Source organism: Alexandromys fortis, unplaced genomic scaffold, assembly GCF_014885135.2.
Source record: "Alexandromys fortis isolate MF-2015 unplaced genomic scaffold, M_Fortis_MF-2015_v1.1 scaffold_10, whole genome shotgun sequence".
In the NCBI taxonomy this organism is placed as follows: Eukaryota; Metazoa; Chordata; class Mammalia; order Rodentia; family Cricetidae; genus Alexandromys; species Alexandromys fortis.
The window spans coordinates 2,294,586-2,312,652 of NW_026067895.1; the positions used below are offsets into that span (position 1 = coordinate 2,294,586).

The window sequence follows — 18,067 nt, forward strand, 5'->3', positions numbered from 1 at the left end:
TGTGAATGATCTCACGGGACAGCAGAGACCAAAGGCAGGTGTGGGGGGTGCCTGCTGAGCAGGAGAAGAATTTGTGTCTTAATAGAAGGCTTTCAAATTAAGAGAGTTGAATGATGCTTCCACCAACTTAAAATGGAAATTGGATCCTTGCGTCCAAACTTGGATCGCTGGTAAAGAAATTAAACTGGCCCGGCTACATTGGCACAGAAGCTTAAAGCCTGGTGCGGGCTCACCTTTATCCCTTGAATAACTTAGCAAAGAAAATATCATCTAGAAAATAAAGGTAACTGGGCAGGGTGGTGCATACCTTTAATCCAACTTTAAGATGCAGAGGCAGAAGGATCTTTGTGCAGTTGAGAGCAGCCTGGCCTGCATGGTGAGTTTCCATGCCAATCATGGGCAGAATTTAAAAATCAAAAGTATGATAGAAAATGTTAAGGAGACAGTTGTTGAACATGCTAGAAAAAGTCCAAACGGTCCAACTTAGTTGGACCTGATATCCAAGATGGCTGTGCCCTTACATAAATGTAGCAAGGAGGCCACTTGTTCTTCCTAGATAGCTTAGGCCCAAAATAATCACACAGAAACTGTATTAATTAAATCACTGATTGGCCCATTAGCTCTAGTTTCTTGTTGGCTAATTCTTACATATTAATTTAACCCATTTCTATTAATCTGTGTGTCGCCATGCAGCAGTGGCTTACCAGCAAAATTTCTGCATGTCTGTCTCTGGCGGCTCCATGGTGGCTCTCCAACTCTGGCTCTTCCTCCCATGCTATAGGCCAAGCCAGTTTTCTTTATTCATTAACCAATAAAATCAACACATAGACAGAAGGAGCTCCCACACCACATGAGGGGGATATGAAATGTGGAGATCAGCACATAGGAAAGCTGAGCCAACAGTGACCAGAGCTCAGGATCCTCTAGATCCTGACACACTAGAGGCGGGAGAGAAGCAGGCAGGAGTCTCCCTCTGTTAAAATAGTGTTAAAATCGCCACTATTTTAAGCCACTGGCTGTACTGCTTCATTACAGCTTAAGACCATTTTACAAATTTCTTCACTGTTATTTAAAGTGCCACAGAGTTACTAACTTCAAAGATTACAGTTCCTGCTTGTAACATTGCATCCTGAACGCAGTGTCTCCCAAACTAATACCCCGGCTTCTTTATCTCTGTTCCCACAATCATCTCCCTTATAAGTTATTGCAACTAGTGTATGAATTCTTATTTCTACATTAACACCTGCTTTTAATTCTCCTAGTAAATACTGACTGGATGATCTTATTATATACTCATTGGTTTGTTTGTTTTTCAAGCCCTGGCTGTCCTAGAACTCACTCTGTAGACCAGGCTGTCTTCAAACTAAAAGGTCAGCCTGTCTCTAGCGTGCTGGGATTAAAGGCTTGTGGAAATGAAATAAGGCTTCAAAGTGTCTAAATGACTTGCCTAAGGCTATGCTAGCATGCTGAAAAGACAGGCAGAGGTCATAGTTCTCATGTGCCCTTAGCTTCACTGAAACATTGTCACCCTCAAATCGATGGCCTTGCTGTTTCACGTTCTTTGGGTCATGAGGACAGACAGTCTGTATCACAGGGAGAAAATGAAAGGCAGACTCCTCAGACCATTCTTCTCTGCTTCCTTATACGTCTGTGTTGCTATGGTGGGGCAGTGCCACCAAATGACAGGAAAGAGAACAAAGAGCTTAGTCCTTATGACAGTAGACTTCCTTTCTGTTTAGGAGCCTTTGGGGCCACATCGACTTTAGTTTCAGTGGAACCCCACCACCACCACACACACACCTTTAGCAGGCCACTGGATAGATAATAAATATAGCTAGTAACCATCTCGGTTTCTTTTCCTATTGTTGTGATAAAACAACCCTCACAAAACCTATCGGGAAAAATGGTCCAGGCTCTTGCCATCCCTCTTGGGTACCTCACGGAGCCAGAAGATAGGACTCTACTGCTGAAGGCGCTGGACACCCTGGTTGCAGGATGGTGGAGAAACCAAGCTGGGGGCCACCTGGAAACTTCCTCACTTCCAGTTAGCTTTTATATTACTGAAAAATATTACATATTACATCATGTCCCTTGACTCCATGCTTGTACACTGTAGCATGATGTGGCCCTCTACAAACTTGCTGACTGTAACCTAACCCACTCTCCGAGGCTGGCTCTGTTTGCTGCCTATAGCCTTGTCTGACAAGCATAGTGTGTGTGTGCTTTCTAAGGCCTCTATTTTGCTCCCAGCTTTTAGGATCCTAAACTGCCACACATAATCAGGCATCCCCAGCCTTTCTCTGAAATCTTGGTGGAGGCCACTATGATGCCATAACTGGACTGTGCATGTCAGCACAGCCAGAGTCATGTAGATAATGCCAAAGATTGCCACCAACACAAACTGTACCTGGACCTACTTGAACTATGACTTTAGTAGCATCTAAGTGTCCTGATAGCTAAAAGGCAGGAAACAAATCCCTGGGTGTTTGGGGCTGTACAGGGCCATCTCTGTGTGTAGGGTCTCTGCAAACACCAGGGTTGGCCAAGTAATGATCCATGTGAGGCAAGAAGGAAATTCAGTTCAACCCAACTTAGCAGTGTTGTGTCCAACTCCTAGAATCTAACCCCAGGTGGTTTATTTTAACCATATTTAAGCATAAAATAATTTTGGAAAATATTGCCTGATGATAATAACTCACTCCTGTGTATACAACAAAACTTAAGACGTGTTTACATTGAAACTCTTTACAAAGTACATACGTCTTCATCTTCCCTAAAGATGGGTTCTGTTGACTCAGAAACAATGCTCAAGATAATGGTCTAGGGAGAATGGCTGAGACAAAGATACTCATCTGTGGGAGTCAGGAGTGGTCTGGCCCTACAGATAACACAGAAGGTACCTAGGCTGTTGTAAAGTACCTGTGATACCTGCCATAAGGGTGGCTTTTGTTGACTGAGAAGCAACGCTCAAGATAAAGGTATAGGGAGGCGAAGAGTCGGGATAAACAAACATAATAGTCTGGGGGATTCAGGTGTGGCCTGGCCCTGTAGATAACACAGATCACCAGGCTATTAGCTACGTCTGTTCCCAGCTTTCCAAGCAGCAGACAGCTATACATCTTCCTTTGAAGAGAAACATTACGTGCTTGGCGTTCCTGGTTTCCCCAGAGCTAATATGGGTGCAAAGACCTTAAGCCTTCTACACCTCTAGGTTCTCTTCTCAAATGGAGGTCTTTGAAACACGTTTTCATTTTGATATCCTTGAGCCTGTAATCATATCCCCCTGATTTCTGAGACATCTATCTATTGTATTTTTCTATGTAAAACATGTAGTTTCTTTGCAATGGGGTGCACCTCTTCAGTAACCACAGTGTCCTGGATGCACCTCTGTGTACCTTGCTTTTCTGACCAAGGTGTGAATTAATTTAAAAAATTCTTTGGCGGTTTTATACATGCATATATTAATTTTAGTCATTTCCACCCCATTTCCCCCCCTTCTTCCTACAAACCTTCTACTTCCCAATACACCTCCATGTCTCCTCTTGCTATGACCCAATGAGTTTACAACTGCTTGCATAAGCATGGATGAGAAGTGATTTGCCAGTGCATAGGTGGTCTAGCAGTGGCTACACAGGTGGTCTAGCAGCAGCTACACAGGTGGTCTAGCAGTGGCTACACAGGTAGTCTAGAAGTGGCTACTCCACCGAACAAAATGACACTCCTAACCTTACAACCATTAATTACCAATAACCCATCAGGGTGAGGGAGGGCTTCATAGACCCTCTACCACTTACAACAAAACATTGATAGGCTCCAAACTCCTGAAATTTTTGCATAAAGACTCGCAGGGAGTTCCTGAGTACAATGGCCATGTCCTGTCTGGAAGACATTTTAGCTGCATGTTCCCCATCCTCTGCTCTTGGGTTTCTCTGCCCTCCCTTTCATTAGCTCAAGCTGTGGGTTTTTCTCTGTTCGCCTTTGCTCCAAATTCCTTTAGCATTTTTGGCTAACAGCATTTAGTGAGGGAGAAATGGGAAGGGGGGAGTGATGTGCTTATACTATAATATGGAAACTGAAAGAAAAAGGCACCTAGTATTACCCACACAGTGTCCTATACCTATGCTGCTTGTGAGATCAGTCTGTCAGTTAATCATAATTTCCTAGAAGGCTCAGGAGAAGGACAAAAAGGAGCCAGAACCACTGCTTTGGAGCAGCGGTCACAATGTACAAGGGCAATTCTGACTGCAGGCTTGTTTAGAGTCTGCCTTCCTAAAGTTAGTGCCGGGCTGCTCACAGGCTGAGTGTCACTGCCCTCCAGTGCCCTGGGGTTAGGATTTCTCAGTGAATGTTATTGGAAGAATGAGGGGAGGTGCTAATTTTCAGAATCAGCACTGATGTTTTGGAGGTCCTAAAACCATTCATGAAAACACATGCATTTGCCCTTTTCATAAATCCGTCATGAGTCAGTCCCATTCAGCAGCAGGTGAATTCATGATCTCATAAGAGGAATGAGTGATGCTAATGGAGTCTCTGGTATTTTCTCTGTTAGCCATAAAACATATCAGGAGCAGATTCTCTTTGCCATTGATGTGATTTATTCATTTCTTGGGAAAACTAATGGCGGTCTAGAGAATACTTGTTGTTGCAAACAAGTATTATATTACTTTCCTAGGGTCTAATAAATGAGCTGTTGACACAAAATGAGCTATCCTGAATACCTTTTTTCTTTTATCCTTTATGGTGGGTGTGGGGGTAATGTGGAGGCCCAGCGTCTTACTAAGTAGCCCAGGATGGCCTCAAATTTACAACCCTCTTGTGATAGTCTCCTGAAAACCCAGATTACAGGAATGCGCCACAAGAGCAACTAAACTGGGTAGCTCTTTGCAGAAGGATTAATGTTTGCCCATCACAAAGATCTCTGGACCATGTAACTGCATCTGAGAAATGAATATAAATCGTGCCAAATGTTTCCTGATATAAAATAATTAATACCGAGTTAAATGCTTGTATTGAATTTTTAGTGGATCCCACCTTTATTACATTACAAAGATTTGATTATAGAGTAAATAGCTAGAATTAATTTAGAATGAAAGCTCACCTTGCAGTCTCTCTATATTTGAGCTCTTAAATGCATTATCAGCAACTGTGGCAAGTGCATTGTTTTCTGTACCTTTTACAAACTAAAAATTCAAAGTCCTTGTGTTTAAAAGATCTCTAGTGTGGCCTTTTTGTTTTGTTTGCTCTAAGAGTGAGGGAACTGGAAGGATGACTCAGTGTTGAAGATACTTACTGTTCTTGTTGAGGACCCAAGTTCAATTCCCAACACCCACATGATGGCTCCATCCGTAAGAACCATCCATAACTCCAGTTCCAGCAGAACTGATGTCTTCTTCTGACATGCACGTGGTACATAGACACACACCCAGCCAAACCATCATACACATAAAATTATTTTAAAAATCGTTAAAAACAAAACCTCTCACAGATACTTAGAACTTGAAAGTATGTCTTAATCAGACTGATATCCATGATGACATGAAGTCTAGGTTATATGTTTGCTCTTGATATCAGTTGAGGGACTGATGCCTAGACCTCTCTTAGCTGTCAAAATACACTGCACTTGTGTCTCCTGCTGTTAAATGGTGCTGTGTTTGTATAAACCTGTTCACACATTCTCATGTGCTCTAGCGAATCTCTGTATTGGCTATGATAACCTGATGAGGTGGGAGTGTTCCTTAGATAGTCGTTACATGGCCGTGTTTGGGGACTAATGATAGGAAAGGCATCTATGTGTCCGTATGGCTGGGGATCTTTTACATATTTTGTTGCAGGTTTGTTTATTTTGTGGAGGTGTGCATGTGGCACTGGGTGCCAATCAGTTTATAATTAATGTAGACCTCTGTGTGATTTTTTTGGGACTTAACAACTTCAGGAACTGGGCAGAACAGAAACCCCAGTCAACATATTTCTAGTTGATTGAGTCCACGGATGTTTCATCTGTCTCTGGGAAGGGCTGCTGGGCTTTTCTTGGTTCATCCATAAAGATCATTTTAGTAAATTCAAAAGTGTTACCGTGTATTTTGAATTCTCCATTTAAAAAAATCTTATGCCTTTTAGGTTTCATCACTTAATTTCTTTCAGCTTTCCCCCTTTTCATTTTAAAAGCCTCGTGCTAACCTCTTTGTCTCAAAGAGTCATCATGAACCTGTCTCCAGTTGCTTCCAGTTCAGCTGTTGCAAGAGACATCTCTCCTCCTCCTTTTATGGTTAAGAACAGTCAATCCTCTGAGAACAGAAGCTAGGGAAGGTGCTGTGGTTTTGATGGTGACATGAGGCTTGGGCAGAATTGAATAAGTGAATCTTATTGCTTCTGTAAAAATATTTTCTTCCTGGAAATGGAAGAGTAGAGCTTGGGGGCCCAGATATTTATTCGCGAGGCAATGAGTTTGGAACTTGGTAGAGAAACCCATCGACTCAACTGAAAGTGATGTCTCAGCTGGAACATTTCTGTCCCAGGCGGATTCCATTAGGAATTCCTTACAAAGGGCCCTGGAGCAGTCTTTCTATCCAGCCCACAGAAACCTCTAGGATACTGGCCACAAATTCATATTCCCAGGTTCTCACCAAGGTCATTGAAACTTGGCTGAGGAGGGGCAGAGAATCTACATTTTAACGAGTCCTCCAATCCTTGGGTTTACTTTGCATTTGGGGAGTGTTATTTTACTATTTTGGGTTTTGGGGGAGCCCACCATCCAGCTCCCAAATAAATTATACATGGAGACTCATTCTTTGTTACGAATGCCCAGCTTTAACTTGGCTTATTTCTTGCCAGCTTTTCTTAATTTAGATTACCCCGACTACCTTTTGTCTACGGGCTTTTTTTCCTTCCTTTCTTCTGCAAATCTCACTTTCCTTCTTACTCTGTGGCTGGCTGGGTGACTGGGTGACTGGCCCCAAGTGTCCTCTCTCCTTGTTTTCTAGTTGTTTGTCTCCCTTCCTTGTTTCTCCTTCTATTTATCCTCTCTGCCTTTTATCATGTGTAAGCCACAGCTAGCCATAAGCCAGCCCCACCTATCCTTGCTCCTGCCTCACTATTGGCCATTCAGCTCTTTATTAGCCCGTTAGGTGCTTTAGACAGGCAAAAAAAATCACATCTTCACAGAGTTAAACAAATGCAGCATAAACAAAAGTCACATGCCTAATACTCCCCTACAGGGGAGTTCTTTGACTTTTCCCAGAATTTGCCATCTTTTCTCATAAACCCGTATCTGCTGAATGGCATCATCATCCTACACAGCAGCCCATCAGCTGCAGAAACTGCCACTGCCCAAGGTCAGGCCAAGCTGGAGAGGACCAAACAAAGTTATGACACTGTCCTCTGGCCAGGCCTCTGCAGTTAGAACCACGCACTGTGGCTTAAAGATAACAAAGGGCATTTTCCGAGCTTATTTTTCTGGGCTGCACAAAAGGTTTGTCAGGGAGCTTGGCACCAGGTCTTTATCAGAAAGCCAAGCAGCAGGCACCTGGCATGGGGAAGCTGGCTGTGCATCTCCAACAGGTCCTCCCACGCTAGGCAACCCCCTCCCTACTGCTTTCCAAAAGGGAATCACCATGGAGGCCTACAATCCCCAAATACCCATTCCTGAATAGATTTTAGGTTACTAGTGTGTCCTGTCATGAGAATAAGGCCCTGTTCATAAAGGGCCCACTTGGTCACACTGGACATGTTCCTATTGATACTGTAGGTTAGAAGATATCCCCATCTGGCTTCATTTTTTATAGACTTTGTTTTACTGTCTCCAGTGTCTGCTATAACCCTAAACTGAGAACACTGGCTTCTGGGAGGCGGGGCTTGCAGGGTCAGGAAACACTGTAAGCCACTGTCTGCCTCAGTGGCTTCATTAGCTCCCTGCCTTAGCTCTCAGAGCCAGTTTTTCTGGATTCCAGGTAAATTCTAGAACAATTGATTTTCTGTTTGTGTGTCTTTTGTCTATTATTGTAAGGATTTATTTTGCTTTGGCCTCTATTTCTTCTTGGCTCTTAAAAGCAACTCCCCTACCCCCACACGGGTCCTCCTGCATTATTTGAAATTAAATTAAAACTTTAACCTTGTATTGCTTTCTCGATCCTGGAACTGTAGAGTCTTAGTGATTTGGGATATTTTTGTTGGCCCCTTTTCAGTTACATGAGTTTGTAGCCTTGCTATTTTATATCTAGGTGAGATTCCTGGGTGGTATTTCAGAGGCCTCTGGAGAAAGAAGGGCTAGGGATCAGGAGAGAATCTTGGATGAAAAGTAGATGACAGTTTCATCTACAAAGAACAATCCTTTGTGAGAGGTTCACAAAATGATGTACCTATATAACTGGAATGATGAGAGCTGTTTCTGCTGGAATATTACCAAGTCACAGGTTTTATTATATTTAATTTGATTGTCACACACAATGCAGTGTTTTCATGTCCATAAAAACTTATTTGAACAACAGATAAAACAAAATATTAGGTAATTGAACAGGTGTTATATGGATATGCCAGAATCATAATATTCTTACACACATGACTGAGGCTTAGGACTCAGCTGACTGAGCAGTGAAGTCATGAACACTACTATATAAAAGCTCCCAGCCCTGCAAGGCCTGAGGTCCCAAACCCTCACCCACAGTCAGCAGGGAGTCTGCGGGAAGAATAGAACATGCATTATCTATACTCGCTGTGCAACAGCAAAGGCGCATGTTCGTTTACACAGTTCTGAGTGCCCTGGTCAAAGAGAGTTAAGCTCTTACTTAAAGGGAAAAGGGAGGAAAACTCCAGAGTACAGCTTTACAGCTAGAGACTTGGGCGGTTTCAATGTTCCCCTGCTAAGAGGTCAGCAATCAGTGACAGAAAGGCATAGAGGTCCTTTGGTGAATCTGTGACTTACTTGCCTGAGTATCTTGCCAGCAGTTATCCACTGACCTTAGTATGGAAGGCTGTAGGCGGACTTTTCTATCCTGACCTAGTTCCCAAATAACCACACGGAGACTTCTTATTACGAAATCTCAGCTAATAGCTTAAGCTTGTTTTTAACTAGTTCTTATAATGTAAATGAACCCATTTCTAGTCATCTGTGTGCTGCCTGCGGCCCGTTTACCTCACCGACATACTCGCCATCCTGCTCGCTCTGCATCTCCTGGCGACTCCTCCGATTCCACCCTTCTTCTCCCCAGCATTCTCTCCGCCCTGAAAAATCCTGCCTAGCCGTCAGCTGATCAGATTTTTATTAGCCACGAGAACAACACCTCTTCTCAGCGGATAGAAGGATTAGTCCATAGCAGAAAACAGCTGCCTTAAGATGAGCCTAAGCAAAGCAGCTCACACAAGCAGGCTCTTGACACCGAGAAGAATTGAAAACTACAGACAACACCTAGTTAAATGATGGTCATACGTTCTGAAAAACACATTAGGCAGTTTTGCCATTGTGCAAACACAATAGAACGTAAGCCTAGATGATACAGTCTCTACCTGCCCAGGCTGTGTGTATAGTCTGCAAATCTATGCAACATACCACTGTCCTGAATACTGCAGGCCATTGTAACACAGTGGTCTGTGTGCATCTGAGCCTATCTCAGCTGTAAACCGTGACGGCACAGCATGCGGCACAGCATGATGGGAACTTTTCAGTTTCATTTTAATCCTAGAGCCTGCCACGTCTGTGGATGTTTGATACAGGTCACCATATATGACCCCCGTTGTGTAGACTGCTATTTCTCTGTTGGCTGGGATGTCACGTGGTGGCTTATGACTCTACTTAGCAGCCATCAATGGATTTTATTTCAAATATGGAAATGCCGAAATGGAAACTAAACAGAGAAGCGCCGATTCCCTGTGCTGTTTCCCTTATTTGTATTGAAAACTGAAGCTAAAAATGGACCCACTAGTTGATTCTTTCCCTCTTCTGTGTTGCTACACGCTGAGTCTGGGTGAAAAGCTGCCCGGGAGGAGGCCTTCATCAGACCTGAGGGAATCCTTCATAAGCTGACACCAAAATTCATTTTCCAGTCAAAATGCTTGGCCCCTGTTTTAGACCAAAACTCTGCTCTGTGAACTGTGGGTTCCTCTTCTTTTCCATTCTCAGGAGGAGCCCCAACAGGCTCATTCTGGAGGGACACATTTAGCCCAGCACCAAGGGCCCAAACGCATGTTTTAGAAGGTAATTGGCTAAAGTAGTGGGGGAAAGCTAAGCCACCCACTCCTCAATAAAACCCACCTAGGAAAAGCCACTATTAGTCTCATCCCCATGATCAGGCCTCTGGGTGTTCTTTTTATTTTCCATGAATGAATGAATGAATGAATGAGGGAAACCCTCAGGTGGAGTTTCTCTTTGGAGCAGGTCAATGGATCAGCTCAGATCCTTGGCTTGAGCCCATCAGTCCCTGCAGCCCTTGCTCGCCCCAGCTGCCATTATTGAAAGCAAGATGTCGTTACCTGCCCTCTCTCCCTCTTGCCTGCTGCCCCCTGCTGCTGGAGCTGTTTCAGCTCCAGGACAGTTCAGCCCTCTGAGAGAGCAAAGCCTCCTCTGTTGTAATCAGTTTGTGCAGGGAAGAGGCCCTTTGTTTAAGGAAAGTACCAAACTGTCATGGGAAGAGCACCTATGCAGACCTAGACGCAGACCCAGGCCAACACCAGCACGCTGCTCAAACTTGAACAACCTGCTTCATCTTGATGATTCTGTGTTTCTCCTCTGGAGAGGGATGGCAGCAGCTGGGCTGTGTGGCAGCTTCAGTGAGAGTGAGAGCCACGCCCACCAAATGATTTCCGTTTTCTCCATCGCGGTCTTCAGTAATCGGCATCATCAGTCTCTTCTCTGCCTCCAACCCATGTGATTTTGTCGCGCGCACGCACGTGTGTTTAACTGAACAACTGCCGTTTGAAACCAAATATCCAAAGAGTATTTTAAATAATTATATTGTTAAGCACTTTTTCATTTAATCTTAAAACTATTCTAAATATTTTTTTTTTTAATGACCTCTGCTCCTGGGAGCTTCCTCATCTTGCTGTAGAATTTCTGGCTCTCGGGAGTGAGTGCTCTGGCTTCAAGGTCACAGTTACAGCTTGCTGAAAGCAGTTACACAGTCTCCACGCTCACATTGGCTTCCTCATCTGTAAAACACAGGACTACCAGCATTCGTTTGGGATGAACTGACGGCAGACCGGAAGTTCAGCCCTACAAGAATATTGTAACCCTGGAGGGAGGATGGGACACGCACCCCAGAATTCTGTGGGAATCAAGATCTGATCTGGCCTAGAACTTTGGGCCCGGCTATGATAGTAAACTTTAGGAGAGGGGTCTGTACTCTGCTCCGCTTTTGTTCAGTTCTTTGGGTGGAGACAGGAGAACCCAGTTAACACAAGAGCGGAATAGCAGAAAGAAAAGCACCAACCCTGTCTCCACATGGCCATGGGGAGCTTCCCAAGAAGGTTCTGAGCACATCCCAGCAGGACCTGGGCAGGCTGTATCTGCATGGTGGTGGTTTGACTGGGGTTTATATAGTGTGTGACTGGACTTAAACTTTGCCCAGGATCCTTTGGTTTACGAGCCAGGTCTTCTCTGTCAGTAGCACTTGTCAGTGGAGTCCAAGAGAATCAAGTTCAGGTCTTGCTCACTATGTGTGCCTGGGGACTTTCCATAACCAGTCGACAGCCCAGGGTTCTCACCTGCCTACTGCATACAGCCGTCCTTATTTCAGAGTGCTTCAAAGATGAAAAGAGATGATTTGGGTAGAGTTCCCTGCACTGTGACCACTTCCATATTTGTCTATATCAGCATCCAGTTAGCACTCAGAAGAGGTCACTGACTAGCGGAGTACGGCTCCTTCTAGGGTTTGTCTATGTGTTTGGAGTCCTTTGACACACTTGGAGCACAGGGCTGGGCACAGAGAGTTGGCATATCCTCTTTTCCCATATGTTGGATAGGATAGATAAGGGGCACTTTGGTGGATTTTTGAAATATCTTGTATTTGAAAAATTCAGAGATTTGCTATTCAGAAAAGGACAGCTGAGTGCCCTGTAACATGGACACACCCTGAGGATGCTACCTGAAATATGCCAGCCACAAAAGAACAAAGACTGGCCGGGCGATGGTGGCGCACACCTTTAATCCCAGCACTCGGGAGGCAGAGGCAGGCGGATCTCTGTGAGTTTGAGACCAGCCTGGTCTACAGAGCTAGTTCCAGGACAGGCTCCAAAGCCACAGAGAAACCCTGTCTTGAAAAAAAAAAAAAAAAGAACAAAGACTGTATAACTTCATGTAGGGTAGGTGTCAGGAATAGTCAGACTGACCAAGCAGAAAAGAAGGGAGTTTCCCAAGGCTGGGGTGGGGCTCAGTTTTGTAGGAGTGAAAGGGTCTGGCAAGATTGCACAGCGCTGAATTATTTAACAGGGCTTTAACAGGGCTGGACTGAACTGTCCAGTTAAAGATGATTAAGAAGGAACCTGGGGAGATGATTGAGTCAACACAGCACTTGCTGTGTAAGTCTGAAAACCTGAATTCCTATCTCCAGCACCCCTGTGAAAAGCCAGCATGGTGGCACAGGGCTAAGATCCCAGAGCTGGTCAGATGGAGGCAGGTGGAGTTCTGGACTTACTGGCCCACCAGCTAGCCTAGCCAATTCCAAAGACTGCCAATTCTGTGGGAAACCCTGACTCAGAAAATTAGCTGGAGAGAAGCCGGGCAGTGGTGGCACACAGGCCTTTAACCCCAGCCTGGTCTTCAAGAACTCGTTCCAGGACAATAGGGCTGTTACACAGATAAAACCCTGTCTCAAAAAAACAAACAAACAAACCGAACAGAATTAGGTGGAGAGCGAGAGAGGAAGACAACTGACATCAAGCACTGCTCAATATTTATCTTAATAAATATGGTATCAAAGTGGCACCAAATGCCAGGTACCGTACCATGCACAAGGAAAGCCAGTCCTGGAGTAATGGTTAGTATTACCAGCTTGACGTTGAGGGGGCAGGCCTTTGGGTTTACCTGTGAGAGATTGTCTAGATTAAAGCTAGCCTGTAGTAACAGCTGTGAGGGAGTATCTTGATTAATTTAATCCATGTGGGAAAATCCATCATAGTTGTGCATAGGTGTATTCCCTGAGTGCTAAGCATCCTGATCAGGGAGGGAAGGGCAGGCAAGGCCAAGAGTAAAGGCCAGGAAGAGGGATCACCTGTGTGAAGGGCTCCGGGAGGAGGTGTATGAGGGCGGACCAGCATGGCTGGAGAAGAGTGTAGTACTGCATCCTAAGGAAAGGCTGCTGAGGGCAGAGGCCCACACCGCCAGGCCTTCTTGCCCACCTTTGTCTGTCTGTCTTGAGGGGAAGGGAACGCATTGAGGGTTTAATGAAGAAACAAACGGAAGAGCAAGTGCGTGTGATCTGACGAAGTTAATCCTAAATATTTGTTTCTAACAGAAGAATCATAACATACTTAAGTTTTGTGTCACCTGGGCCTTTGCTCCAGGCTTAATCAGTTTCGGAGACCTGGTCAGGTGTGCAGGGAAGCCCACGTAAGCTTAAAAGCCGCTGACTTTAATCAAGTTGGTAACTGTTATGTCCTCTAGCCTCCTGCTCCAGAAAACATATCTCTATAAGTAACACACGGCATGGATGTGACTAAGAGTCAATAAAGTACCAGAGATGCTAGAACTGGATGACAGTCGTACATCTGGGTGCGGTGTTGAGACACTGGGAAGTCAGTCACTATAGAGGGTCGCAAGTAATTAATCATTTCATGAAAAATAAGCTTTGACCTTTGTTATGGCCAAATTTTATGTTTTAGTTGAGCTTTTTCACATAACCTTACCGTTTGACAAAAATACTACTAGATAACTATTCTCTTTGTAACAAATTATGAAATGTGCTTTGTGTTTTAAAAAGTACATCTATTTACATAGCATGAGTAATTTTACGTTGGAGATAGTTTCTTTCATTTCAACTGGAAACTTTATAAACTAAACTGTTAATAAAAATTTTAAAGCAACACGTAGATTTGGAAATCAACTATGAAGATCTCATATAGTTGATTCCATTTATCACAGACAATATTAGAAAATGTTTGAGCTTCATTGTATGAATATTTTTACTACCTTCCTAGCAGGATCTCAACCTGAGAGGAATATGGAATCTTGGCATCCTGTTTTCTGTATGTCATGTCTGGATTTCCCTGTGCTATAAAGATCAGTGGGATAGTTCAGTGATTTCTGCTTCTTGGTGCCACAGGCCACTGTTAGGAGTTTTGGAGACCTTGTGAAATATAGACTGGAATATGAGAAACAGCAATCATACAGATGCAGGGCATCACTGGGAATGGTGTTCCATTGTGCAAGGACACAGTACATCCTCTTCTCCAAGTGTTTCTGCTGCTCAGATCCTTCCTGCACACTGACGTGACTTCATCATAGTCAACATCAATATGAGCAGCAAAGCCTCAGTATTCAGGATGGTCAAACACACGGTTCTTGTTTCAAAGTCTCCAGGAAAGGAAGATGGAAAGACATTTCCTGGGGCTTGGGATGCACTGCCTCATAAAGCTTCTGGTAGACTCTTTGCAAGCCCGTTGCACCAACCCGCGGTGTGGACTCCGCTACCAGGGTTTCAAGTTGGGAGTCTGTCCATTAACTGTTCTTCACTCATGTTTTCTCTTAGGAACTGGCGAAAGTGGGAAAAGCACCTTTATCAAGCAAATGAGGATAATCCATGGGTCTGGCTACAGTGATGAAGACAGAAAGGGCTTCACCAAGCTGGTTTACCAAAACATATTCACCGCCATGCAAGCCATGATCAGAGCAATGGACACCCTGAGAATACAATATGTGTGTGAGCAGAATAAGGTACCATGCTTGGGAGGGTTGGCTCTACCTGTAAATGCATACTTTCCTATTGGGTGTTTGGGAGGATTGGCTCTACCTGTGAATGCATACTTTCCTCTTGGGTGTTTGGGAGGGTTGGCTCTACCTGTGAATGCATACTTTCCTATTGGGTGTTTGGGAGAGTTGGCTCTACCTGTGAATTCATAGTGTCCTATTGGGTGCTTGGGAGGGTTGGCTCTAGCTGTGAACATATGCTTTCCTATTGGGGTCAGTGAACGTCTGAACAAAAAGCTTTGATAAGTGCTTTGGTTGAATGCCAAGTACTTGAGGTCCTTCCTCAGTACTGGAAGAGCTACTTTGGGGCATCTAATGGATTTAGTTAGTCCTGTTGGTCTTACGTCTGCCACAGATTTTTTGAAGGAAATGGTGTTATGTGGTGTTCAGGGAATCTGGAACTCAGGTGAGTGTGCTCATTTTAGGAACTGGAAAAAGAAGACGCCATTTTCCATTTGAGTCGAGAGATCCATTGTTTGCCTCCGTGGAGAAATGAGGATGCTGGCTTTACAGCATCTAGCTTTTCAGACATTCTTGGTCTCAGGAAATATTTTCACTGATGCACTGGAGAGAAATTGCTGGGGGTTGTTTGTGTTGGGAGCTGGCCCTTCTTGGGAACTAAGTGACATTTTATGGAAGCAGTTCTGGTGTCCAGCTAGCAAAGTGCTCTCATGATGTGAGCATGGCAAGCTGATACTTGCCTTCTGTCACCACTGGTCTTTAGTGATACAAATCTCCTAACAATGAAAGGAAAAGGCAAGAGGGGTGGAAGTGGCAAGTAGAATTGCCTATGCTACTTTGGAACGGATTGGAGTTTATTCTGAATCCAGATTAGAAATAAGAGTTTTTAGGCAGGTGCCTATAATTCTAGCATATGAGAGAGAGAGAGAGAGAGAGAGAGAGAGAGAGAGAGAGAGAGAGAGAGAGAGAGAGAGAGAACAGGATTGTTAGTTTAAGGCCAGCTTGGGCTACATAGTACCCTGATTTTTCATTTTAAAAATGAAAAATGTCTTTATTTCAAATAATCAGTACTGGATTATGAATGGCATGTTGATAAAGCAATTCTGTGTCAAACGAATCTCTTGTGAATCTATTTAAAAATGATGTCAACGCTAACAGGGCAGAGCTCCATGAGTTTAGGATGGATGATTTTATCAGCTGTGCTCATGTGCATCTTCTATGTCAGGCAGAAAATTTCAAAGCATCTAAAGAATTTTAAATTCTTTGCCATTCTTTATTTAGTATACAATATGCACCAACTTGTTGATACCTTCCCATTGTTGGTTCAACTCTCTTATTTACCATTAGGAAGGTGATTCTCCTCTCTAATTTCCTTACAGGCTTAAAGGTTATATGAAGAACTATGTCTTGACTGTAATCTCAACTTCCAACAGTCATGCTGGAAGCGTGCGGGGTGAACTAGGATGCAGAAATGTGGAGGTGCACGCTAAGCTACTCGGGATGCTGTGGGCATGGCTGCTGCTGATGTGCACACCCACTGCCCTTTAGCGCATGTATCTTTTGAAAGTGTGCGGTCCATTGACACCCTAGATAGCATCCTAAAGCCAGGCTTTCTGTGGCGAGACTTTCAGAGACTTTCAGAGAGGAAGTGAGGTGGGAATGGCCTCCTGGTGATTCCCTTCCTATTATTTTCCCTGGCTACGGATTGCAGTTTCTTCGTTGGTCATAGTAGAGTAGCTGGCTGAAGCTTGGGGCTCGGGAGTGGGTTTATAATCAGAAAAACTGGTGAGAAGGCTCGTGTGTAAACCAGTGTGGCTTCCCTTGGTGAGGGCATTTGTAAACCCTAATCAGATTTGGTAGTCAAGACTCTAGGTTTCCCGTTTTTGTTTGGTCTTCCTTCCTGGTCTCTTAAACGTGCTCTGAGTTCATATTTTAAACAGAAAGATTGAATGGGGCTTTGACATTCCATCTCGTTCTCCTGCTTGCTTGGTCTCTGCTCTTTTCCTTAGACCTCTCTGCATGTCTGTCTCTCTGTATTCATTTCTTTGGGGTGCAGCGACCATGTACCTCAGTCAGGGTGCCTACAAAAAAGATTATTCTCTTGCAACTCTGGATGCCAAATAGCAAGGTTAATTGGTACCAACTGGAGGTGCTGGGAAGAAATCCGTTTCCTGCTTTTGTCCTGGAGTCTGTTACTAGAAGTCCGTGACCTGTGTTGGCTTGCCCATGTGTTCCTCCAGTCTCTGTGTCTGACACAGTCTCTGTGTCTGTCAGCACCTCGTGCCGCTGTGTATCTGTGTGCTCACATAGTGGTGTCCTCCCTGTCTGTTTTCAGATTTGTCTCTTATTCAGTCTTCTCTAATCGAGGATGACCTTAAGTACCTCCCAGTGACACCATTTCCAAATCAGATTGCACTTTGAGGGGCTGGAGAGATGGCAAGTAGTTAGGAGCACTGATGGTTCTTCCAGAAGACCCAGGTTCAATTCCCAGCACCCACATGGCAGCTCACAACTGTCTGTAACTGCAGTTCCTCAAGAGGACACCCTCGTACAGCAGACATGCATACAAGCAAAACACCGATGTACATAAAATTAAATAAAAGAAAGAAAGTACCAAATTTTGAAAGAAAGACTGCACTTTGAAGTTCTAGGTACACATGATATTTAGTGGTAACGCTAATCAACAGTGCGGCCTTCCCTGTGTGCAGGGCACATAAGCAAAATAAATGCTTTCCAAATTAAATTGCCCCTAAGTGATGTAAGTGGATTAGTGGGCAAACTTGGAACCAAAAATGGGTTTCTTGTTTATTCCATTATTTGTTTAGGTCATTTTCTTCCATCCTTTCCTTAATGTTTCTCTGTTGTTGTCTGTTATTAATTCTAATAACTTTCTCTGTGAGCTAGTCATGAATCCAAATATGAAGCTGTAATATTAGTGCCATGTTGAGGACATAACATGAAAAATCGGGTGGGCTGGCTGTGCGGGTACAAGCCTGCAACCCCAGCACTTGGGAAGCAGAGGAGGGGGATTATGAGTTTGAGGCCATCCTGGGCTGCATAACAAGTTCCAGGCCAGCCCCAGCTACACAATTCCCTATCTCAAGAAAAAAAGAATAGCAGATACGTGCTCTGTGCTATCTTCTTTACAAAATACCGGATAACTTGAAATAATTACTCAGTTTAACCAGAGGCAGAGAAAACCTTAATTAGCTTTCA

At 44.1% G+C, this 18,067-nt stretch overlaps 1 protein-coding gene across 1 annotated transcript in view; it reads left to right on the plus strand.

The window, feature by feature from the left end:
• The window catches only part of Gna14 (G protein subunit alpha 14), a 136,680-nt gene that overhangs the window by 72,838 nt on the left and 45,775 nt on the right, over positions 1–18,067 (plus strand). The window contains exon 2 of the mRNA XM_050157192.1: positions 14,673–14,857. Within this exon, the coding sequence (XP_050013149.1) occupies positions 14,673–14,857 (185 nt within the window). The remainder of the gene's footprint in view (positions 1–14,672; positions 14,858–18,067) is intronic.